Source organism: Gossypium arboreum, chromosome 12 (genome assembly GCF_025698485.1).
Source record: "Gossypium arboreum isolate Shixiya-1 chromosome 12, ASM2569848v2, whole genome shotgun sequence".
In the NCBI taxonomy this organism is placed as follows: Eukaryota; Viridiplantae; Streptophyta; class Magnoliopsida; order Malvales; family Malvaceae; genus Gossypium; species Gossypium arboreum.
The window spans coordinates 51,105,778-51,131,674 of NC_069081.1; the positions used below are offsets into that span (position 1 = coordinate 51,105,778).

At 35.1% G+C, this 25,897-nt stretch overlaps 2 protein-coding genes across 5 annotated transcripts; both read right to left on the minus strand.

The window, feature by feature from the left end:
- Positions 1 to 335: 335 nt before the first annotated feature.
- On the minus strand, positions 336 to 7,609 carry LOC108477334 (probable sphingolipid transporter spinster homolog 2). Of its 3 annotated transcripts, XR_008276021.1 has the most exons (17): positions 7,296 to 7,609; positions 6,912 to 7,043; positions 6,693 to 6,794; positions 6,378 to 6,482; positions 6,144 to 6,219; positions 5,964 to 6,038; positions 5,695 to 5,797; positions 4,671 to 4,752; positions 4,020 to 4,117; positions 3,710 to 3,786; positions 3,382 to 3,495; positions 2,796 to 2,915; positions 2,284 to 2,412; positions 1,325 to 1,403; positions 809 to 967; positions 584 to 727; positions 336 to 486 (listed from the first exon to the last, which is right to left on the minus strand). XR_008276021.1 is itself a non-coding variant. In XM_053023104.1 (16 exons), the coding sequence occupies exons 1-15, from the start codon at positions 7,436 to 7,438 to the stop codon at positions 843 to 845; spliced, it is 1,560 nt and encodes a 519-aa protein (XP_052879064.1). In that variant the 5' UTR covers positions 7,439 to 7,609; the 3' UTR covers positions 336 to 727; positions 815 to 842. The 3 variants fall into 3 exon arrangements, 2 of the variants coding, with proteins under 2 accessions (XP_052879064.1, XP_052879063.1); XM_053023104.1 differs by having other exon boundaries at positions 336 to 727; positions 815 to 967; XM_053023103.1 differs by having other exon boundaries at positions 336 to 727.
- Positions 7,610 to 7,693: 84 nt separating this feature from the next.
- On the minus strand, positions 7,694 to 11,381 carry LOC108477269 (phosphoenolpyruvate carboxykinase (ATP) 1-like). Of its 2 annotated transcripts, none has more exons than XM_017779770.2 (12): positions 10,785 to 11,381; positions 10,442 to 10,632; positions 10,217 to 10,316; positions 10,046 to 10,130; positions 9,845 to 9,945; positions 9,396 to 9,694; positions 9,100 to 9,273; positions 8,937 to 9,002; positions 8,642 to 8,820; positions 8,399 to 8,568; positions 8,150 to 8,318; positions 7,694 to 8,029 (listed from the first exon to the last, which is right to left on the minus strand). In XM_017779770.2, the coding sequence occupies exons 1-12, from the start codon at positions 11,030 to 11,032 to the stop codon at positions 7,886 to 7,888; spliced, it is 1,926 nt and encodes a 641-aa protein (XP_017635259.1). In that variant the 5' UTR covers positions 11,033 to 11,381; the 3' UTR covers positions 7,694 to 7,885. The 2 variants fall into 2 exon arrangements, with proteins under 2 accessions (XP_017635259.1, XP_017635258.1); XM_017779769.2 differs by having other exon boundaries at positions 10,217 to 10,370.
- Between the last annotated feature and the right edge of the window lie 14,516 nt (positions 11,382 to 25,897).

The following is a 25,897-nucleotide window of genomic DNA, read 5'->3' on the forward strand; positions in this document are numbered from 1 at the left end:
GTTTACATATCAGCTTATGAATCTATTTACAAATTGTACCTAATTAAAACAATTATCCTAAATTAGTTTTTATACTTAACACGAATTTTAATGAATATAATTAAATTAAACTTTTATTATTAAATAAATAAAACCAAGACCCAGGCATTAGCGGGGTGATCAATGCTAGTTAATAGATAATTAAGACCCCCATAGAGGGGGGGAAATGAAACAAATAAGTTCCAGACGTTGAAGAAATAGTTGGAATTTTTTTTTTTTTTTTTTGCCGGAATTAAGTTGATTTCCAATGAGGAAAAAAAGTCATTTTTTTTCTCTTTTAGGAAATTAAAATGGAATTTTCAGCAAGTTTAGTCAGATATCAAACTGAAACACTAAAAAGAAGAAGATAGCAATCTTCCTTGAATTGCAGCCATTACTTCAACCAACAAAGCAAATGAGGTTGATCAATTTTTGAAGCTCCAATCTAAATACCATTCACAATAGAATCTGCAAATAATGTGCATGTGACTAAGATATTAGTTGATGCAGTAAGTTCCACAACATCAAATACTTTCGATATCATCTCTTTCTTTTTCTCTCGTACCTTCCCGGAGATCGATCTATGTTGAAAGTTTATCTTCACATGATTCATTACACGCGATCTCACCGTCCCGAATGCAGAATGCCTTTTTACATTGGGGGATGCAACCAAAATCTGTCATTTTGCTCCCATTACTGATTGCAGAGACTGCATGAAGACAAACTAACCTAAATAAATTTGCAACCTTCTTACAACTAGGAAAAATAACAGTTGAAACAATATATATACATTTACATCTGATAGCTTGCATTTAGGTCTGAACTTAGGCTTCGTAAGAACTTTCATCCCCATTTCCATAAAGCAATGGTGTTCCATTGTCTACTGTGACTGTACAGACTTGACTTTCACTTCTGTCATTAGATGCATCGTCACTATGTAGAGAAACACCTGCCAAAGAGAAACAATAATAGTCTTTGTTAAAGTAACAAAGATACCGGAAAAGTTCAGGGTTTTTATCAGGCTATCATGTTTCGGTAAAGGAAATATGGCTGCATCATGCTTTATTTCTCAAGATAAAATGTTGTCCGATATCTTGACAAACAAATCACAAGTCCTTTTTATTTTTATAAACAAGTACGAACTTATTATTAATCAGTATCACTTGGACGAGTCCTGCATCGTTGGTAGCTTTGAGTATATTTGCATGCTTAAAGGAGGTTTCACTACCTCGAAAAAAGAAATATATATATATGTATATATCATCAGATCTTCCAGAAACAATGTGAGGAACTTATAATTACTCACCTATAAACCATATCCCAGCAGCAAGAAAGAGAATAGAAGTCAAAATAAGTGCACTTGCCCTCCAATTGTTAATATTATCCTGCTCCAAAACATCACCAGTCACAAACAAGGCTCTGAAAAAAATAAATATACATAGATAGATTTATAGGCATTTCATGGTTCATAAGAGCCTTAATTGAAACTGAAAGAAAATGAAGAATGTTCAAATTCTTGCATCCAGTTCTCCTAAAGTGATTGTTTGACATGATTTAAATAGAGATAAAAGGTAGGGAATAAGGCAAAGATAAAGGGTTTGCCATTTAACACAACAAAAAAAATTCATTAGAAATGGGCAAATTAATTTTCCAGAATCTATATATAGTTTCATTTTCATACTTCACTAACTTGCTATGATTTCATTTATAAATTAATTCAACATTGAAATCTATGCAAGATCCCAGAATCAATTTTTCAACCTAATACTTTTTAGTAGTTGATAGTATTTTTCGAAAATAGCGAGCTATATTGCTATGACTCTTCATCTTTCTTGAAGTATCCATGTCAAACATCTATATTCGATACATATCCAGACATGAGTACGAGGTTATAATCCTCCAAAGACCCTCCAAATACACGGAAATCTTAAGAAGAAGAAAATTGAAAATATTAATATTGTACACGGATACCTGAGTCTAAAACACCCAAGTTTAAGTAATATGGATAGACGAGATATTGTGAATTTTGTTTCCCAAAAATTTATAGGACACTGCAAAGCATACTGCATTCTAATCGATTGAAAATTACGTTTAGAATTAAGAACATTTTAAAAGCTGAAAGATTTTGGAAATTGTGTTCAAAGTTAGCAGGAAAACTTTTTTCAAAGCAAAATACAGGAAACAGCATATTGATGTAAATAAACGATCTACCACATCAAAACACATGTGACTGTGCAAGCTCATATATATTTTTTTAAAAAGCACCTGGAGGACCCCAATAAGTGGTGAGGAAGGCACATCGCCAAAGATGTGAATTGAGACGGTAGAGATCGCCATAGATAATGGTCTCAAACTTGGTTTGACACAATGGAGACTCACGTAATTCACTGGAGCCTGGAAAATCAATGTATGATGAGAAAGTAACACTATTAATATAGAACTGGATAAATATTTCAAGATAATATTAGTCCAAAATGGAAAAATATTGCTCAAGCGTCAATGTATTCACTAAAGAGGCAATAATGGATCAGAAAAGCTCTTTCTATTATTAAATAAAAATGTAGTTCAACTTCCACAAAATATGTTATAGCTGCAGTGAAGCAGGTTGGTAAAACTCAAGGCATAACTTCCAATTAAATCTCCCTTTTGTATCTTTTACTAAATGAAGCTAGTTGAAAAAGGGGCAGAGAGTTCCTACATCCCAAGAAATACAAGTACATAATAATTTGGAGAAAAATAATATCATAAATCTAACACACTCCAATTTTCTATTTTACCTGTGTTGCAAAAACAAAAAATTCACCCAATGCGAAAAAAACTATGAAACCATACAAGCTCCTGAGACAGAAGGCAAGAAAGCAAAATATTGCACCCAGACACGTTGCCCCTGAAAGAAGCTGTTTTAGAAGAAAGTAAGCCATAAACAATGTTATAAACAGAAAGCAAAAACGAGACAAATTTCAGACAAATTCATAGCTAATTGTTAGTTTCAACTATGGAAATCACAAACATTAGTTTGTCTGTCTCTTTACCAGTTAAGTCACTATCATGTTTTTCCTCCTATTCTTTTTCTGGTTGCAATTTTTCTTTAGTAGTCTGGATTTAAATAAGTAATAGTGAAAGAGGTAATTTTACATTACCAAAATTCTATATCCATCTGTTATTTATTATTAATCAGAGGTTGTATTAGGCAAAATAACAAAGAATAACACTTAGTTTTAATTAATTTCTCCAAAACTTACACTTTATTGACTTACTTTGTCATATCCAAACGAAAGGATGTGAATGGATCTTTTTGTTCCAAATAAGCAAGTTAGAAAATACCATTCACATACAACATCATCAAGGAGAAATAAAACTCACAATAAAAGCTTTATATATCGAAGCACTCAAGCGATCTAGTATGAAGCCACCAGATAATGTTCCTAAAATCCCACAAACAATTGTAATCCCTCCAAACATTATATCTGCATTCTCCTGTAAAAATCACAACTAAAATAATTACAGCACCGAACAGAAGGTAATAATGATTCTTTATGGTCTCAAAAAGAAAATCCTAAGAGTTTTCTATAGAAGGCATGTAAGTTGTCAGAAATAGTTCGTATGATTCGTTGTGATGCCGAAAAGAAAATTCTAACAGGAAAAGATTTTGATAGAAACCATAGTGCATGTAATTAGTCAGAAATTGTACCATATGATAAATATTATAACCAGCCTTTGGCCCCCAATATGAGTATGCTCCAATGACGAAGTTGTATGCTATGTAACCTGCTGGACAAAATATTAGTAGTCATTCTTTACAAGCCAAAACAATCACACATGAAACAAACTTAGCTACAAAGAATTAATAAGAAAATAAAAATCACATATTTTATAGATTATCTTGGAAATATCCAAGAGAAAAATCGTGACCAAAAAAGAAAAACTCATGTAGCATCTTATTGGATTTTGTTTTCTAAGAGCATTTCTGAAATAGATGTTAAGGGTGCCAAGAAAAATACCAAAAATATTTACAGCATAAACTTTGTCCACCAAAAGTGCTTTCATATCTTCTGCAAACTGAGAAAATTGATTCAAGATATTGTGAATGTTTACTGACCTGCCAAAGAAATGTTTCAGTCCTTAATCATGATATGGAACGGAATGAATCATGAATATTATTAACATATAGAGAAAGTTTTTATACATCCATAAAATTAATCTTATTTTATGTGTGTTTTTAACATAACTAAAACAGGATGCAATATAGTTGTTTCAACCAAAGCCACATAAACCACTTTCAAAACTACATCAATCAGCCTATTTCCTGCAGCCTGCATTTTACATGTGCTCAGATTGTCATTATCTCCCAAGTCATAGCTGTAATTCCCACATTTCCCACTTTCTGACTAGAGGCCTATTGTTCCTGTTGGGTACTGTATCGAGAAGGATGGTGACCCAAATGTGTCCAACATTCTTCATGCAACTAGAATCCTAAAGCCTTACTACCTAATTATAGTTCCTTTTAATCTTTCTTATTTGATGACTCTTCTCTAATTTCTTTTGTAAAATTTCTAATTGGAATAAAGGTTTGTGAGTAAACATTATTTGGAACCAGCTTGCACCATTATAAGGAATGCTGTTGCAATAGAAAGCAGGACTTAACAACTCACTTTGAAGTTTTCTTCAATTCATCTACACTCATACTGTCAGCTCCAACCAAAATATTATCATGTAATTTTGATGCCTCTGAATCTGCAACTATGATAGGTTAGACTTAAAATTACATGAGTGCCTTAGAGAAAAAAAGGAAACTTACCTGCTGGTAGGCCAGCTTATTACAAGAAACAAACTTATGACTCATTTTGTTTTTTTTTTTTTTTTTTGTTCGATTCTAAGTAATGTGTATGTGAAAATTTTCTGGTCTAATTCTGACTGAAACCATAAGTTTTAGTTGAGTTCTGTTTAGGTTTAGAAACCCACTTTTTTGTTTCAGTTTAAATCAAAATCAACTACATTCTGTTTGATTTCAATTAGCAAAAAGTTAAACCAACCAAATCACATGCACACCCTAATGATCACCATATTTGCATTAGTGATTATACATGCTAGAAGGTGGTTTAAATATTTAGTCACAAGTGAAAAGACATTTATTGGGAACAACAAACTACAGGTGTTAGAACTAGAGTATAAAAACCTTAAGTTTCTTTGGATGATATGAGTAAAAAGATTATGCAAGAACATTAGGAGTTAAACAGTCACAGAAGTTCTTTGATTTAATCTATTTTATCTGAAAAGTGCTTCCCTTTTTAGTTTTCTCTTTCAATTTGTCTGATTTTGCTAAAAACAAGCTCTTTTACTTGTTAAAGGGAGGACCTAAGACTTCCTTTCTAGTCTGTCCATTCATATTCAAATATTTACTTTGACATACACGCATAGCATGTGTTTCTCACCCCACTATTGCAAGCAACTTCTCACTAAATAGTGGAACCAGTTGATACAAAAAGAAGAATGATAAGGAACATGTACCATCAATTACTGAAGAAACTGTCTCAATAAATTTCAATACTTTCTTTGATCCAACAGGACAGAAACTTATAATTTGAAGTTCAGTAATGCAGATGTTCAACACTTAACTTGTTGTGAGATAATAAGACATAAAACTCTGGAATGCAGACGACACATATAAACAAATACCTTTCAACTGTAATGGTTCAAACGCAAAGCCAAAAACCGCGAATGGAAGCATTAATAATGCCTCTCCCCAAAAAGCATAGCGCCAGTTAAACTGGCTCCCAACCTATATGATAAGCAGACATAGTTTATGATTAATCATCAAGCATCCTGCAGACTAGCTAGACAATACAGAGGGAACCACCAAATGATATGGTCTAGGAATCACTTCCTCAACGTAAAAGCAACAGTTATAATTAGTGAGTAAAAAAGGAAGGGATATACAAACTTACAAATCCACCATAAACATATCCAACAGCAATTCCAGTAGGTATGCACATATAAAACATCGCAAGCCAGGCTGTCTTCTGGAGTATTACAGTGGATTATCATGATCGTGTAGTCCGGGCATGAGGATATGTATTCAAGAAGCTCTAAGTTCTGAAGTTAAAGAATAAATAAAATAAATGAACCTGAGAAACGGGAGCACTGTCGTCAATAAATGGAGCTGCAAGACTTATGAAGGAAGCTTCCCCAACACCAACCAACCTAAAACATCAAAGACAGAGCCACAATTAAAAAACAAACACACACAAAAAAATAAATAAATAAAAAATATAAAACGTACAATGTAGCATAAGAAACTTGTTTAGTAAGATTGAACTACAACCAAAACTCCCAGAGTGTATTGAGAATGCTACACTTACATGCGGCATATTGCAATAAACCAAAAGGAAAATGCACTACCACATCCAGCTGCAGCTAAGGTCCAAACAGATAATCCAACTCCAATAAGCCTAAAAGGATGGTGGCTGCAATCATATAAATCAACTAACATTATCAACCAATTTGACATGTAATTAACAGCCAAAAATACAACAGTAGCTAAACAATCAAAACAATAAGATTTAAGTAGTATTTAACATCGCAGTGCTACTAACAAAAATGCCAGTTTGAAAATTTTTAAAATTTTTAAAATTTTTAAAGGTACAGAATGAAAAGAACCATGAAAGGTAATTCACCTCTTTGTTAAAGAGGCAAATATTGGGGACGCCACAAGAAGTCCGACCATGAATGCAGATGATAAGAGACCATCTTGAAAATTAGTCAAGTCAAACTCCCCCCTGCAAGCAAACATCTTTCAGCAAGGCAATTAAAACAAATAATAAGCAATAAACAAGATCTTACGAAAGCTGAATGTGCGCAGCAAAACAAACAAACAATGTTAAGTGAAATCTTACTGAATTCCACTACCAGATGTGCAAATTCCCTTGTCATCACAAGTCCTAATACTCCCATTCACACCATTACTCGCTATTACTCCTCGATCAACATAATTTATCATGTTAATTACACAAAATAGAATCAATAACCTGCAAAAAAATAATAATAATAATATAAATCAGGAATTAACATCTCTATTAAAACAAAAAATAAAAGAGACAACTGAAAGAAGTTCAACCTAGACCTAACTCTTGTTTCATAAACCCAAACTGCATTCAGAATCAGCCTTAACAAGCAATTGAAATCCAGCTAAATTGAAGAACAAGCATAATTTCCGGATAAAACAGTTTAATAAAGATTTGGTTTGTTTTTTTTTTTTTAAAAAAACAAAGGAAGAATACCTTTCGGGAGTGAACCAGGAAGGAGTAGCAGGAGGATCCTTGGTAATGGAAGAGGAAGAAAGACCCATTTCTTCTGGCGGAGCAGCAAAAACCTGCCTTTCTCTCTTCTTTTGGAGATGCTGACGGTAGTAACACAATGGCATTGTAAAAACAGTGGCTTCTATATTTATAGTTTTACATTCTTTTTTTATTATTATTAAAAATTTTAAATTAAAATAATTGATTGACGTTTACTGCTCTTTTCGTTTCGTTGGTTACGCAATCACGCTCTACTTTACACCCACCACGCAACGTTTGCTTTTCTGTTCTCTGTTTTTTCTGTTTCCTTCTTAAAATTAATTTTCATGATTTTTAAAATTTTTTGCATTAAAATTATGAAAGAGTAAATACCACTAATGTTTAATTATAAATATCATAGAAAATTGAATTATTATTATTAAGATGTGACTTATATTCAAGCTTTTTGTTCCACATGTAAAGAAACCATTTTACATAAGAATTAAACTCAGGACTACATTTAATATTACAAACAAAAACCGTTATTTGTGTCACTCTCCATCAGTTTATTCGCAACGTTATTTGTTCTTGAATTAAAAGTTTGGACCGGCTGCTAAGATCTCTTGAGTCAGCATGGTGTCCTTGCCAATCTTGTAATTTGTGAAGGTCTCAAAGTTGTTCTTGAACAGACCACCTAATTTCAACAATGTGTTTTTGTATGCCTTCTTGTCACCCCACTGCAATCCATGAATCAAAATACATCAGCATTCAGAGACAATTCAAGCTATCATCACTAATAAAGAATAGGGTAGGGCCAACATTATGCTCTACAAGGTTGAAGAACGGATATAGCTTACAGTGTTCTCTGGACGCAGGATTTCCGAAGGCACTCCCTCGATCTCAGTGGGGATCTCTAGCCCGAACACATCGGTTTTCTCATAAGTTGCATTCAAGAGGCTACCGGAGTGAATAGCATCGATGATTCTTCTGGTGTAGGCTAATTTGATACGGTTTCCAGAGCCATAGCTGTAAAAGAAAATCAACAGTTCCAGGAATTAGTGTTGGATGCTATCCCAAAAAAGGGTTTTCAATAAAAAGCAATTTACCTTCCACCAGACCAGCCGGTGTTGACAAGCCATCCTGTTGCTCCATGCTTTTGCATTTTCTCAGCAAGCATGGCTGCATACTTTGTAGGATGCAACATGATAAATGCTGCCCCAAAGCAAGCTGAGAATGTAGCTGTCGGCTCCTTAATACCATCTTCTGTGCCAGCCACCTATATGGTTATGCATCATCATCAGACAAGTTCAGGGGCTTCAAACCATTTTTAGTCGGACATGGAAACGTACCAGAGCGGTGTAGCCACTAATGAAATGGTACATGGTTTGTGCCAGGTTCAGCTTGCTCACAGGCGGAAGGACACCGAAGGCATCACATGCCAAAAGGATGACATTCTTTGGGTGTGGTCCAATGCACGGTAACTTGGCGTTGGGAATGTATTCGATAGGATACGCTGCTCGAGTGTTCTCTGCAAGCAATGGAAATGGTCGTAAATATGATGTGTAAAAATGATTTCCCTGCCAAATTGTTTGACATCAAGGAATTTTCTTTTTATCACTCCCAAATTGTTCATAGTATATATACCTGTAACTGATTTATCCCCGTACTCAACCTCTCTTGTATGTTCATCAAACACTACATTTTCCAAAACTGCAGAAACAAAGGAATTAAAAGAATGAAACCAAACACCACAACTGTATTCCAGTAAAACATAGCCTGGAAAAAAGAGAGCACAAAGAATTTTCACCAGTGCCAAACTTAATGGCGTTCCAGATATCAGGCTCCTTCTCCCTGGAAAGATCAATGCACTTGGCATAGCAACCACCTTCAATGTTTGACACGCCATAGTCACTCCAACAGTGCTCATCATCTCCGATCAGATACCGGTTGTGATCAGTAGACAGCGTAGTCTTGCCAGTACCTATTAAGAAAGTTATCCAACTAAACACATGAGTGACTTAAATCCTTTTCTTCCAAAACAAGTTTATTAAGGCTTCAAGAACAAAGTAAGGACTAAGACCTTGAACCGATGACACTACATACCTGACAGTCCGAAGAAGAGGGCAACATCTCCATCTATTCCCATATTGCAGCCAGAATGCAAGGAGAGGATTTGACGCTTAGGCATGAGATAATGCATGACACTGAAAAGACCCTTCTTCATCTCCCCCGCGTATTGAGTGCCAAGGATGACCATTTCCTTCCTAGCAAGATTAAGGTCTGTGCTAGTGGAGGATGTCATGTAGTGTGTATAACGATTACAAGGGAACTGTCCGGCGTTGTATATGGTGAAGTCCGGAGTACCGAAATTCTCCAGCTCTTCATCAGTGGGTCGGATACACCTGCCAACCACCCCACAATTCATCCATTTCTACACTAAAGCTTTTACCAGCCTTTTAAACCATAATTCCTCCATGGGGTTCTTCTATTTGAATTATAGAACTCAACAAATGATGCACATATATATTTTAAATTTCTTAGCTTTTACTTACATGTTGTGCATGAACAATGAATGATAAGCTCTAGCAGAGACAATCCGTACTTTAATTCTGTTCTGTGGATCCCAGTTTAGGAATTGATCATTCACAAAAACCTGGATAATCATATACATCCAATTACCATCAATCAGATTTCATTACAGTTATTATTATTATTAAATGAAATAAAGTTTTAAAAGAAAAAAAAAAGTTGACCTTGTCGAGGGAATTCAAGTAATCAACAGCTCTTTCCCTGTTAACAAGAAAGGTATGCTCGTCCATCTCAATGTTGGGTGATCCCCTGCCATGCAATTCCCTTCAATTGTTCCTTCAATTTTTCTATAATTCATAACATAAAAATTTACTATTATATATACATACACTTACCTTCCCCACCAAAGCTCATTTTGGGTGGTGTCATCCATAACAACCCTCTTATCTCTCGGAGACCGCCCCGTCTTGGCTCCTGACAAGGTAGCTAATGCACCTGACGACGTAATAAAAGACCCTTTCTCATACTTTATAGCCTGCTCGTACAACTCTGTACACAAACAATACCCATTTTTTTTTTACATTACGTTATTTTACTTTATCATGTGATGTTATGTATACCTGCAGGGGAGAGGTTGTATAAAACATGGGTGAATTTCAAAGAACTGTCGTCACTGACGCTGATGGTGGGTGCTTCCACGTGGTGGTGGTGGCGGTGCGCCACATGCTCCACCGCTTGACTACTCTTCGCTGCTGGATCTCCCCTTACCACCTTTGGGCCTGCCCCTCTCGTCAGCGACGCCAAAGATGCACTGTTTAGAAACTCAATTAAAAACAAAATCACTGGTCGCTGTGTGTCTCCCCAAGATGATCATCATATTACTACTATTTTTTAAATAATCATCTTAATTCTTTAGGATGATAAGAAAATAATTTAAGTGTTGGAAAGCAGTTGCATGAGTACCTGATGGACTGAAGCTGCTGCCTGCGGCGCTCGTCGTCGGGCAAGCTAGCGAAGGCACCCTGGTTCCCTTCTAGAGGCGTAGTTGGCGCAGATCTCTTCTTTTGCAAAGAGTGAAGCTCATCAATAGTCTGAGCCTTAATGCCTTTTGCACTATCATCGTGACACAATCCGTTTCCCTGCTTATCCTCCGTAACAATCTTCGCCAACGGCTTCCTTGCCATTGGCAATCCGGTTCCGTTTGCCGCCATATCTTGTTCTCTCTAAAAACAAAGTGACAATAAAGAAATACAGTAAGACTTTTGTTTTGCAGTGTTATCCAGTATGTCTCCAAAACAATCGCTTTTGGTATTGTAAAAAGAAGCAAAAGAAATGAAAGGAAAAGAAAACGAGTGAGAAGTGAATTGGAGTATTCAAAGTTGAAATTGAGCGCCAAAGCCAAGGTTGATGAGAAAGGAAGGGGAGGAGGAGGAGTCCAATTTAAAGGGTTCAGTAGGTAGGGGTTAACTAAAGAAAAGGGTTAGAGTTGACTATGGTTAAATCCTTATTCAAATTTACCAGTAGAATTACAAGTATACAATCTAGTACAAAGCAGATAAAAGATCGAACTGGATTAAACACTATGCTACAAATAGAAACAAGTCGATTCAGCTGGTTCCTTCCCACACACGCACACAGACCTGTAACTGGTTTGTTTGATTTTGTTTGGTATGATCACTTATTTGGTGTTTTAATTTTACAAAAAAGTTATTTTAGTTATATATTTTCTTTTTCTTTTTTCTTTTTTTTTTTTTGCATTTTTTAACCTTTAAACTTGTTTTTTCTTTTTTTTGTTAAATCACTTTAAGATGAATAGGAAGTTAATTTTTTTTTCACGCTACATACGCGTAGATTGCCACATGGACAACACATTAACATTTAATTAATTTTTAAAAATTTTAAATATTATAAAAACTATTTTTAAAAATAAAAAAATTAATTAAATGCTAATGTGTCATCTACGTAGCAATTCACGTATGTGCCGCATCAGTAAAAGTAACAAACATTAATTTTTTTATTCATTTTGAAATGATTTGACAAAAAAATAAATTAAAAAAGTTAAAAAATGTGAAAAATTAAATAAATAGCTAAAATAATATTTTTGTAAAATTGAAGGGCAAAAAAAGAATTTTGCCTTTTTATTTTAGTCAAAATCTTTTGTGCCTGTCGTAGAAGTAGGTTAGGGAGGGTTAAGATCGTTTTCATGATTTTCATTCTACATTTATGATATCATTGAAAAGGTGTAGTATTGTCATTTGCAAAAGTCAATTCTTGTTTCCTTTACCATTCTTTGGTTGATATTTTTTTTAATTCATTTTTCTATTTTAGCATAAATGTTATAATTTATTATCAATTGAATCTAGGGGGGAGCAAGCAAGGCTCGGCCCCTACAAAATTTTTAAGAACATTGATATTGATGGATTGTTTAGGCAATTAAAAAGGGTACAATTGCTTTTGGCCCCCCAAAATTTTTAACATCATTACATTGTTCTTGTATCATTACTTTAAAAATGTAAAATTAGATTTGGCCACTCAATTTTTTTGATATTTTAAAATTACCCTTTATCGTTATTTAAAATTATATTTGACCCTTCCAAAATTTTTCAATTTAATGCTAATAAAATTTCAATTTAATCTAATCAATTTGATAATACTTTTAATATAAATAATTTATTACTTTGAATTTTTTACATTTTATTAATTAACTGAATTATTTACATTAATTATTTTATTAGTAATATATTTTTCATCCATGCTCATAATGAAAATAGAAAAAAAACTAGGATTATTCTTAATACAAATTGGATATTACGTATTTCACTTCTAAATTAATATAATTTTATGTTTTATATTATAATATTAAATAATTTTATTCGTGTTTCAATTGTATATTATTTCTTAAAATTTAAAACTTTATAATGGTAGAGTATGTATCACATTTCAAATGAAACAGAATTGACGTTGTGACTAAGAAGAGCCGATGTCATGACAACACGACAACAATGTCCCGACAAGAAGAGTTGCCTCGTCCCAACGAGGTAATATGCTACGTCACGACATGACGACATGTATTCAACTTAAATCGGACTTCCTCTCTTTATTAAATATTACTATTTTTCTCAGTTAAACTTTGACAACTCTAGGAATATTCTGATTAGATTAGCCACGAAATTTAGTCTATAAATAAGGTTTTTAGCAACCTAATAGAGTTGGATTCAACAACATAATTAAGAGAGAATTTTGTGGAAATTTCAGGAGAACTTTGTATTTTTTTGGATTCGGATTTGTTTATTTCTCCATCTTGTACTCCTTTTCGGTTTTTTTCCGTTTTAGTGAAGTTTTCTTTACTCGTAGTTTTTTTTATCTTCTTTGGAGGGTTTTTTTTACGTAAATATTTGTGTTCAATCTTCTTTATTTTTTTTAATATTATTTATATAGATTGATCTCTCATAATAATTTGAAATATTTTAAAATTAAAAAATTATAACATTTTTATAATATTGATTTAAAATGAGCTATATAACGTACTTAGATAGTAAAAAATTTAATTAATATAGTACGTATGACGTATAAAGATATTTTTCAATTAAAATCAAATAAAAGAATTTTTTAAATAAAATAAATCTAAGATCATCTAAATTTTAAAAAAATCAGGTCAAGCCATAAAATTAAACAAATAATTTAATTTAACAACTTAATTTTATTTAAATCTATGTCTAAATTATTTTTAACTTTGCTTTTAGTTCGCCCCTAACATTTATAAACTTAATATTCAATATTTTAATCTTGATCTTCACATATTTGTTTATGAATATCATTTTATTTTTATTTTTCATAATAAAATATAGTTGACAATATAATGATAAATAATGTGTGAATTAAGATTAAACGGTGTTCTAAGAACGTTAGTTAAACAAAAACCATTCGTTGATATCAGCGCCGATTGGTTTCGCCGTAATTGGAGGAATCGGATTCCAAAGGGGTTGTACAAAGAACAAATCCCTCCACGTGTCCAATTCGAAGCAGCTTTCAGTCATCACGTGATGTCCATGTTAGACGTTATTCTTCGGACATTCATCAAAGTACGGCCGCCACCTCATCAGTCTTTTCTTAGAAATCGTCCGAAGGTTAATCTTCTGCTGATGTCAGTTTATTATTTTTGTCAATTTTTGCTTATTTTTAATACATATACTTTTGATTTATTTAATTTTAGTTTTATATTTTTAAATTCATTAATTTTAATTTTTATGTTTTTCAAATTTTAAAATTTTAATCCGATCTAAATAGTAATAATTAAATCTATTTTGTTAAATTTAACTATTATTCTTGTATTATGTATATAAGTAAAAAAATTAATCAATATTTTTAAATTTAATCATTTTAGTTCATATACTTGTTAAATTATAAAATTTTATTATTAATATAAACAATAACTATTAAATTCATTCACAAACTTTTTTATAGTGTGAAAATAAAATATTTACAAGTAATTACACATGTAATAATATATGTTTGTCGATAATATATTAGAAATAGCATATTTAACTTAATGAAGCTAATATCTACTATTTGGTAAATGCTAAAATTTTAAAATTAAAAAAAACACTAAGAATAATCAAATTAAAGTAAAATGACTAAACTCACAACTTATACATAGTAAAAAGATTTGGTTTTTCTTTTTATCGAAATTAGGATGTTCATCATTGGTAGTAGTAATTAATTTTCTTGTCACGAGTATTCTCTAAAAAAGTAAATAATTAATTATAAAATGTGCTTTATTCTCATAGACAAAAATTGAACTCCCAACTTTATGATTAAAGAATAATCTGACCAACCATCACGTTAAAATATCATTGATATTTAGATGTCAAACTTAATTATTAGTTTTAATCAAAATCGGTCCCAGATTCCCAGTTGCCTTCTTTTAAATCCACCGATTAATACTCAGTGTTTCAACCGTATTTAACTAGGTATCCAATTGGGGAAATAAATGGAAGGTGGACACTGAATTGGACCATGTTAATTAATCACTTCAAGAAAACTAATGATTTACCCCAAACTATCAAGAATTTCTTATAAGAAAAAGTAAAATAATATAGTGAATTAAAGTAAAGTGATAAAAAGCATAATTATGTTTGAAGTTTAGTTTATATCTCAATAATATTTTTATCCTTATTTGTTGTAAAAAAAATTAGTGTGGAGTATACCTCGCATTTTTGATAAAATAGTAAGTAACATCTCAATAAGATAAAATTCGATGTCACAACGAGAAAAAATCTTCGTCCCGACGATGCAATTATTCTTCCTCCTAACAACGCAAAAGCCACGTCACGACGTGGCGATATATTCCTCAAGTTTCTCAGTTTTCTTCTCTCAATTAAATTCTATTTTATTTCCCATTTAAACCCTAATTAACCTACAGATATTCTAGTTATAAAAGCTACAAATTTCAGCCTATAAATAGACCTTAGTTACCCTAGGTTTATACAATATAAAATATAAAGATTGAGAGAATTATGTGTTTTTTGAGTTTAAAGCGTTTTTCTTTCGGGGTTTCGAGTTTTTCATTTCTTTGGTTCTCTCCATCTTTGTACTTTTTTTATATTAGAGAAATTTTCTTTTGCTCGTGATTTTTTTATCCTCTTTGGAGGAGTTTTTTCACGTAAAATTTGTGTGTTCAAATTTTTCAATTTCTTCGTTATTATTCTTGTTCGTTGCATACACAGATTTATGCCCAACAAACTAGTATTAGAGCTTGGTTTAGTTTCCACATTCAACCTGTTCAAATATGGCAATGACAAAGTTCGACATTGAGAAGTTTGATAGAATCGTAAATATCAGTTTTGGCAAGTTTGAATGATGGCAATACTGGTCCAGAACAACCTGAAAAGGTTGTTACAGAGAAGAAACCCACATCTACGAACCAGTCAGCATGGGAAAAGCTTGATGAAAAAGCTTTATATGCAATTCAACTATGCCTTACAAATAATGTGCTACAGGAAGTATTGATGGAGAAAACAACATCTGCGCTATGGAGAAAACTGGGTATACATGACAAAATCTCTAGCTAACAGGTTAATGTTAAAACAACATCTCTACACGTTCAGAATGGCTAAAACTGAGTCCATTAGGGCTCACATGAGTGAGTTCGTTACCCTTCTCAATGACCTAAAGAATTTCAATTTAAATATCAGGGACAAGGATCAAACTATGTTATTGTTGTGTTTTTTGCCCCCTTCTTATAGAACTTTCAGGGAAACCCTGACTTATGGGAGAGATAATCTTTCATTTAAGGACATGAAGGGAAATCTACTGAGCAAAGATAAACTCGATAATGAGTTAGGCCCAAATAAGAAGTCAGGCAGGCAGGCCTTAATCCTTGTTGCAAAGGGCAAACAACAATCCAAAAAGTCAGATCGGAGTAGCTCTAGGGCAAGATCAAAATCCAGAAATCAAGACAAAAAATGTGGCTATTGCAAGAAGATGGGTCAAATTAAGGCAAAGTGTTACAAACTTCAGAATAAAAATAAAATGGATGCCGAAAATTACAAAAATGGTAAGCAGAAACCAGAAGTTGTTGATATTAGTGTAACCAATGACAGAGGTGATGATTTTTTGTTAGTGTCGACAAGCGAAAACTCTATAGAGCGACACCATGACGATGGTTACCGATTGGTCCTTCGGGACGACACTTCAAAAGAGGTTTATTAATTTTTTTGAATCAAAGGTCTATGGGAAAACATGACATCATACTGTGTAAGACCATAGCTAGACTACGACAACCTATGAAGTCCGCCAAGACAGTAAACATGATATCATATTGTGCAATATCATAGTTGGGTTATGCCAACATATGAAGTCCGTCAGGACAGTAAACATGGCATCATATTGTGTAAGACCATATCTGGGCTATGACAACATATGAAGTCCATCAGAATAATAAACATGGTATCATATTATGTAAGACCACAGCTGGGTTATTGTAACATATGAAGTTCGTCAGGACAGTAAAACATGACATCATATTGTGTAAGACTATAGTTAAGCTATGACTGTTGGAAAAATGGGTTTGGAAAACGTAGAAAAAATAAATTTAGGGAACAACCAGAGTTTTAAAAATTTTTCCAGAACAAGATCTGTGATATCTAAAGTAATAAACACTTAATCAAAATTGTACCTTTTCGATTCGTCTAGGACGAGCACTTCGATTGAGTAGTATTCTTCATTACCCTCAAGCTCAAGTCTGTCGAGTGTGGGCTCGCTTCGAATCAAAAAAACTTTCACAAAAATTACCAGCAGGGTAATTTTGTAATTTCTCTAAATTTTTGGGTCAAGTTGTAAATCAGAAAAATAGCTCTAGAAATTTTCTAGAATAATCTCTTCAGAGAATTTTCTCTCTACAACTTTCTTTTGAATTCAAGTGTGTGTAAATAATGACCCAAGACTCTCTTTATATAGGGAGAGTTTAGAGAGTTTAACTATGATTAAACTTAATCACTTTAATATTAAATCTTATTAAAATAATAGAATATTTATCTATAAGATAAACATTAAATTAAATTTAATATTAAACAATTAAAAATTATTAAGATAAGTATTAAATTAAATTTAATATTAAAATATTAAAATAATATTATTTTTGGAATAATTAATTTGAAATCAAAATCTCTAGTAGAGTCCCAGTAGAAGTGTAACTCTTTCACTACTCAACCATCGATGACCAATTGCCACCAGCCACCAGGACACAGCAGCCACAACTATCGGCACCACCATGTCCGATGGTGCAGGTACGACGCCCTTACGACACCCCGAGCTGGTTCGACTACTGCCGGTTCGGTCTGAGTCAATGACAACCCAACCTGTTTGGTTTAGTCATTGGTTGGACCGTCGGCCCGGTTTCACATGCCGAGCCCGGTTCGACCAGTTTTTGGGTATTGTCTCGATTTTGCGCTCCTAGGCCTAATTTACGATCTCAAGTATAATTTTCAAGTTCAATTACCCATTAAGCCAATTGTTTGACTTGAAAATTAACTTTCATAAATATCATATTAATTTTAATTAATTTGATTAATTTAATTTTACTTGATCAAAATTATTTTTTCTAAAAATCACTTAGATTTTCCAAATTAATTTTTCAAGAAAATTCTTTAATCAAATTTTCTAGTTGAACAATTCTTACGACCACCTAATTTAATTCCACATCGAATAAATCAACTCAATTAAATTATTCGCAAAGTCATAAAATTTTCTTTTGATTCAAATGCAGTCCGATTGAGCTTTTGTTGAGCTAGCGGAGGGACCAATCAGACATATACAATTAGACTCTAGTGATTGCAATTATGTCCAGAAGCATCATTCCGATAATTCGTAATTACTTAATCATGGAGCCAGTTCACAAGAAGTACCATGATTGAAAACTCCTTATTGTATACTCTTTACGAAAGCAATTCATCCAACTGCTTTGTCCAATGATGTAACACCCCGTACCCGAGTCCGTTACCAGAGTCGAATACAAGGTGCACACAGACTTAACTTAATTGTTTTCACAGTCCATAAAAAAATTTCCAGACAAGCTGGTTACTGCATCACTGTCGCCTTAAAAATCATATCTGGAGTTTCAAAACTCAAAAATCAGTTTCGTAATTTTTCCCTGAAACTAGACTCATATATCCATCTACAGATTTTTTTTCTAGAATTTTTGGTCGAGCCAATTAGTACAGTTTATTAGTTAAAGTCTCCCATGTTACAGGGGTCGACTACACTGACCTTTCGTGCATTACAACTTGAATATCTCCCTGTGCAGGGCTTCAATACTGATGCCGTTTATTTCTATAGAAACTAGACTCAAAGAGGAATCTATACATATATGGTTTGACTCCTAATTATCTCTGGTTAATTTATAATGAATTTCCAAAGTCGAAACAGGGAATCCAGAAACCGTTCTGGCCCTGTTTCACGAATACTTAAATATCTCTCAATATACAACTCATATGACCGTTTCGTTTCTTCCATATGAAAGTAGATTCATCAAGGCTCATTTACATAATTTATTCACTATTTAATTCCTCTCCTGATATTTTTAGTGATTTTTCACATCCACACCACTGCTGCTGTCAGCATCTATTACTAAAACAAACTATGCCTATTTCATGACTTTTCCTTGATTTAACTAATAATTCATCATGCATGTCCCAAATTATAACCATGATTTGTGTCCAAACATCACAAAACCAATTCCAACCGAACATTTACTCCATTTTCGCATGGCTAAAAGTTTACATACCAAATTTCAACAAAGCATAACAGCCTATACATGCGAAATGTACTCCTAGACCAACTACGAAGAAAATACCAAAAGTTGTTAGCGGTGTGATGACTTGATGAAGGTCCCGAATACGCAAAAAGTCGAGTCCAAGAAACCTAAAATAGGTGACAAGCAAACACCGAATGAGTATATAACTCAAGAAGTCATAAGCAATGCACTACCAACCATTAATAACATTATCGCAAGAGGAAACAAAATGGAGCGAGGCTAATTACTCCATTCAAACCGAACTATACCATAGTTCCTTAGACCTTCGATTCAATCTCATACCAAGTTACACATTCACATTCCATATACTAATCAATAGGATATTTGAAGCATTTTTATACACCATTTTGTTTTCGTTACAATCATATATCTACATGACCTTTCACTCATTCCACGATAATTCTTATGTACGTGACTTCAATTTAAATTGTCACATAGGTTCGAAACTTACCAAGCTCAACTCCAAATATAAACATAGCGCCTATTAGCCATGAACTCAAGGTACTTACCCGATCCGCTGTCCGTGATCGACTCAATAATGTCGCACACTCAGTGTCAATAGTGATTCAAAAGCATATAGTGAGTCCGCACACTTAGTGCTATATAATCAACTCGCACACTTAGTGCTATATGATCAAACTCGCACACTTAGTGCTGTACAAATTTTAAACCCGCACACTTAGTGCCATTCTCATGATCACAAATGTTTATACCCGCACACTTAGTGCCGAAATCAACAACTCGATACATCTCACCTCTTTTCTTTTCATTCAATACTTTCATCACCGCATACATACATGTATATAAATTTATCATTCCTTTCGGCATAATTACATAGACATTATGTCTATTTAAATCAATACAAAATATATGCTTAGTGACCTACCTTGTGTGGTGTAAAATAATTCCAAGTCGACTACTCGATGACCTTCGATTTCCCCTTGTTGGACGCCTCTCCTTTAGGATCTTGAGCTTAAACAAATAAATTAACTCATTCAACCGCTTTGCTACACATATTGATATTCACAATTTAATGATTTTATGACATACGGAACGGCATGGTAAAAATTTTATCTTGCTACCTCATGCTCTTAGCTATTCGGCTCATAACCATATGCTATAGCCCTACTATCAATAATCCAATCACACATGCATATATATATATATGGCCGAATGTACAAAGCATAGACTCATCATCACCTATGCTCTTAATTTGATGGCCGAATATGCATACATGTATATACACTATTAATCAATCACTAACATTGCACTTCACCTTAATAGCTAGCTTAGCAAACCTCGATTTAACACATAGTTGTTCATAACACAACTTAAGCATACTCTCCATTCCATCAATTCCAAAACTTAATGTCTTACTCAAAAATGCTAAAAAGAAAATCCAAGAGTCATCAATCCACCATCACATGTATCATTAACAAGCTTCATATTTAGCATGCAATGACATTAACACAAAATCTACCTTGGCGAATATCATCCCCATGATATAGCAAAGTTTTGAACCATGGACTAATTAGAACTCAAGCTAGCAACTAAGAACATGCATGAATCTCATGGCACAACCTCAAACATACCTTAATCTAGACACAAGTATGGCCAAACCTCCTCCTAATCCTCTTCCAAACCAAGCATGAAGCAAGAACCCTTCCTTCTTCCTTAGAATTTCAGCTCAAAGAAATGAAAAAAGGATGAACAACAAATTTTTTCTTCTCTTTCTTCAACTCACGGCAAAGGGGGGACACTCACCATTCTCTTTTTTTTGTTCCTTTCATTATTAAATTCCCATGCTCATTATTTTATTTTTTCTTACATACACCATTGTCCCAACATGTTTTATGACATGTTTTTACCCATAATCCTTGTCATGGCGGCCACTAGCTATTAGGGGAAAATTTGACATGCAAGTCCCCCTTTGATTACATGCACTATTAGGTCCTTATAGATTAGCCTATCACATTTCAAAAGTGTCACACAAGTCCTAATAATGAATTCACATGCAATCGACTAAATCGAAGCTTGAAATTTTCACACATTCATAAATACATATTCTAGACAATAAATATTACATTCAAACATTTCGGTGACTCGGTTTAGCGATCCCGAAACCACTTCCCGACTAGGGTCAATTTTGGGCCGTCACAACTCTCCCCCACTTAAGAAATTTTTGTCCCTGAAAATCTTATCGGTAAATAGGTTTGGGTATCGCTCTTTTATAGAATTCTCGGGTTCCCAAGTAGCTTCTTCCGTCCCGTGTTTGAGCCATAACACTTTTACTAACGGAACCCTTTTGTTTCGTAACTCCTTCACTTCACGGGCTAGGATACGAATCGGTTCTTCTTCATAACTCATATCGGCTTGAATTTCAACCTCTGATGGACTAATTATGTGCGACGGATCAGATCTATAACGTCGAAGCATCGAAACATGAAAGACGTCATGAATCTTTTCAAGTTCGGGGCAAAATCAATCGACATAGCTGGACCGACTCGTTCGGATACTTCATATGGTCCGATGAACCTCGGACTCAATTTGCCTTCTGACCAAATCGAGTATCTTTTCCAAGGCGAAACTTTAAGAAACACTTTATCCCCACGAAACTCAATGTCTTTTCGTTTCAGATCCGCGTCTGATTTCGACGATCTGCGGTACGCCTTTAGACTTTCACGGATGACTTTTACTTTCTATTCAGCATCTTTAATCAAGTCCACTCCGAAAATTTTACTTTCACCGAGTTCGGTCCAAAACAATGGCGTATGGCATTTTCGACCGTACAAAGCCTCGTAAGGTGCCATCTTAATACTTGATTGAAAACTATTGTTGTGGCGAATTCAATCAAAGGTAAGTACTGTTCCATGAACCATCGAACTCGAGGATGCAACATCTCAACATATCCTCAAGTATCTGAATTATCCGCTCGGATTGACCATCGGTTTGGGGTGAAAGGCGGTCTGAAATGCAACTTGGTACCCAAAGCTTCTTGCAATTTCTTCCAAAATCGCGAGGTGAATCTCGGATCTCTATCCGACACTGTAAATCGGTACCCGTGTAATCTTACAATCGAGAAACGTACAATTCAGCTAGTTTATCCAATGAAAAATCCGACGACGGGGATAAAGTGAGCCGACTTAGTCATCTATCAACAACAACCCAAATCGCATCCTTCTTACTTGCGGACAATGGCAGTCCGGACACAAAGTCCATTGTGACTCGATCCCATTTCCACTCAGGTATCTTGATCGGCTGAAGTAATCCTGAAGGCACTTGATGTTCTGCTTTCACTTGTTGACATATTAAACATCTCGAAAAAAAGTCGGAAATGTCTCGTTTCATACCATGCCACCAAAATCGACGTTTCAAATCGTTGTACATTTTCGTACTCCCCGGGTGAATTGACATTCGGCTACAATGAGCTTCGTTCAGAATCATCGAAATGAGTTCTGAATTTCTTGGAACACACAAACGATTTCTGAACCTCAAACAATCGTCATCATCAACTTGAAACTCTGATTCCACATTCGGAACACATTCAGCCCGTTTTGCAACCAATTCATCATCGACTTTCTGAGCTTCACGAATTTGACGAATCAACAAGGGTTTGGCCTTTAATTCCGCCACTAGTACATTGTCGGATAGAACAGACAAGTGTACATTCATCGCTCGCAAGGCAAACCAGTGATTTACGACTTAAGGCATCCGCAACCACATTAGCCTTTCCGGGTGATAGTCAATGACAAGCTCATAATCTTTCAACAACTCGAGCCAACGTCTTTGTCGCAGATTCAAGTCTCTTTGAGTCATCAAATATTTGAGACTTTTGTGATCCGAATACACATGGCACTTCTCCCCAAATAGGTAGTGTCGCCATATTTTCAAAGCGAATACGATGGCAGCTAGTTCAAGATCATGGGTCGGATAATTTTTCTCATGTGGCTTTAATTATCTCGACGCATAGGCCACAACTCGACTTTCTTGCATCAATACGCAACCCAACCCAAGTAGGAGGCGTCACTATAGATGACAAACTCTTTGCACGATTAATTTGCACTAAAATTGAGCTTAGTCAAATAAGTTTTCAGTTGATCAAAACTTTTCGACATTTTTCGTCCATTCGAACTTAACATCTTTTGAAGTAGCTTCGTCATGGGTGTGGCTATCATCGAGAAACCTTTCACAAACCGTCGGTAGTAACTAAGCAAGTCCCAAAAAGCTCGAACCTCGGTAATATTTCTGAGGCTTCCAGTTAAGTATGGCTGAAATTTTGCTCGGGTCGACTCGAATACCCGATCTGAGATACCACATGACCCAAGAAGCTAACCTCTCTTAACCGAACTCACACTTGCTGAACTTAGCATATAACCGCTTATCCCGTAAAATTTGCAACACTAATCTCGGGTGCTCCACATGTTCGGTCTCATCTCTTGAATAGACCAAGATGTCGTCAATGAACACAACTACGAACCGATCCAAATATGGTCGAAGATCCGATTCATCAAATCCATAAATACCGTTAGGGCATTAGTGAGCCTAAGCGGCATCACTAAGAACTCGTAGTGACCATATCTCGCTCAAGGCGTTTTGGGTATGTCCGAATCTCGAATTCATGAATCGATAATAGCCCGATCTCAAATCTATTTTTGAGAACACCGAGGCTCCTTCAGTTGATCGAACAAATCATCGATCTGTTAGAACGGATATTTGTTCTTTATTGTCACTTTATTAAGTCGACGATAGTCGATGCACAACCTCATAGTTTCGTCCTTCTTTTCACAAACAACAGGTGCACCCCAAGGTGAAAAACTTGGTCGAGCGAAACCTCTATCCGTCAACTCTTGCAATCGAGCTTTTAACTCCTTCAACTCGGTTGGTGCCATACGATACGGAGCTATCAAAATTGGCATAGTCCCAGGTACAAGCTCAATACCAAAGTCCACTTCCCGAACAGGTGGTAAACCCGGTAATTCTTCGGGAAAAACATCCGGGTATTCACAAACCACTGGCACAGATTCGGGTTTCTTTTCTAACTCTTTATCATCAAGTACATACGCAAGGTATGCTTCGCACCCCTTTCTTACATATTTCTGAGTCAACATTGATGATATTACAGCTGGCAACCCCTTTAAGTTCGTAGACTCAACTCAGATTATCTCGTTATTTGCGCACCTTAAATCAATGGTTTTTCTTTTGCAACTCACCACTGTGTCATATACGGTCAACCAGTCCATACCAAGAATAACATCAAATTCATCAAATGGTAAAAGCATCAAATCGGCCGGAAAACAGGATTCTCAGATCATTAGAGGGCATCTATTACACAATTTGTCAACAAGCGCATATTGACCCAAGGGATTTGACACTCGAATTACGAATTCAGTAGACTCAACAGGTAGAGTCTTACTGGATGCTAAAGTCTCACATACATAAGAATGAGTAGAGCCAGGGTCGATTAATGCAATTACATTAGTATCAAAAAGAGTGAAAGTACCAGTGATAACATCAGGGGAGGATGCTTCCTCTCGTGCACCGATGGCATATGCCCTAGTAGGAGTACGGGTCTCAGATCGAACAGCCGCATCAGTGGCCCCTCTCTGACTACCACTCCTACCTCCTGAAATTCTTGGTGGTCTACCTCTAGCCGTCATTCCACTAGGTCTTGCACCTTGCATCCTATTCTTCTCATCAAGCTCCGTACAATCTCTAATGAAGTGGTCCTTCGAACCGCATCCGTAACAGGCCCTGTTGGTAGACTTACCCCAACATTCACCTATGTGTCTTCTCCCACATTGGGGGCATTCAGGTTTCTCTTGACGGTTATTGCCCACACTAGCTACCGAAGTAACTCGGGAGTCTGTCGATGGTCGTGCTCTAATGGAAATTCCCGCAGTCGTCCTCGATTTATTAGTGTCCTCCCTGAACTTCTTTACAGCCGAGAACGGAGCTTTACCCGTCGATCTTTTGCGATAGTCTCTAGCTTCAAATTCAGCATTCTTCTTCTCCTTTCCAAGTTCCTCCGCCTTGCATGCTTGTTCAACTAGTGTTACGAATTCTTTTATTTCCAGAATACCCACTAGTAGCTTTAAATCTGCATTCAATCCTTCTTCAAATCTCTTGCACATAGCAACCTCATCACCACACACCGGGCATACCGATCGAGTCTTACGAACTCATGTTCGATTCAGATCTTGTCATACGGCCTTGCTTGAGTTCCAAGAATTCCTTACGCTTTTGATCGATAAACGTTGACTAATATATTTCTTTCAAATTCTATTTGAAAGAAATCCCAAGTAACTCGTTCGTTTGGGACTATGGAAATCAAAGTCCTCCACCAATAGTAAGTGAGTCTCTTAACAAGGATATAGCACACTTTAGACATTCATCGGTGTGCATGATAGTTCATCAAACACCGAATGGTGTTATCAAGCGAACTCGGCCTTTCGACATCATCAATAACTATGGCCTTGAACTCCTCTCCCCGCTTCCTAATCAAGTCTCTGGTGGCTTACTCAAACCTCACGGGATCGATGAATCGATGTCATTATGGGCTCTTGGGGTGGATTATTCAAATTCGGGAATTGTTGGACAGCCGGATTGGTTCGGGCATATTGCGCGACCCACTCATTCATCATGGTAAAGAAGGCTTGTTTAGCCCCCTCACATTGATTATTCGCAGATGATTGAGGTTCAACAGGCGGCGTCCCTTGCGCAGGAGCAGCCGTTACACTTTCAACGTCATCCGCCAAGGTTCTCT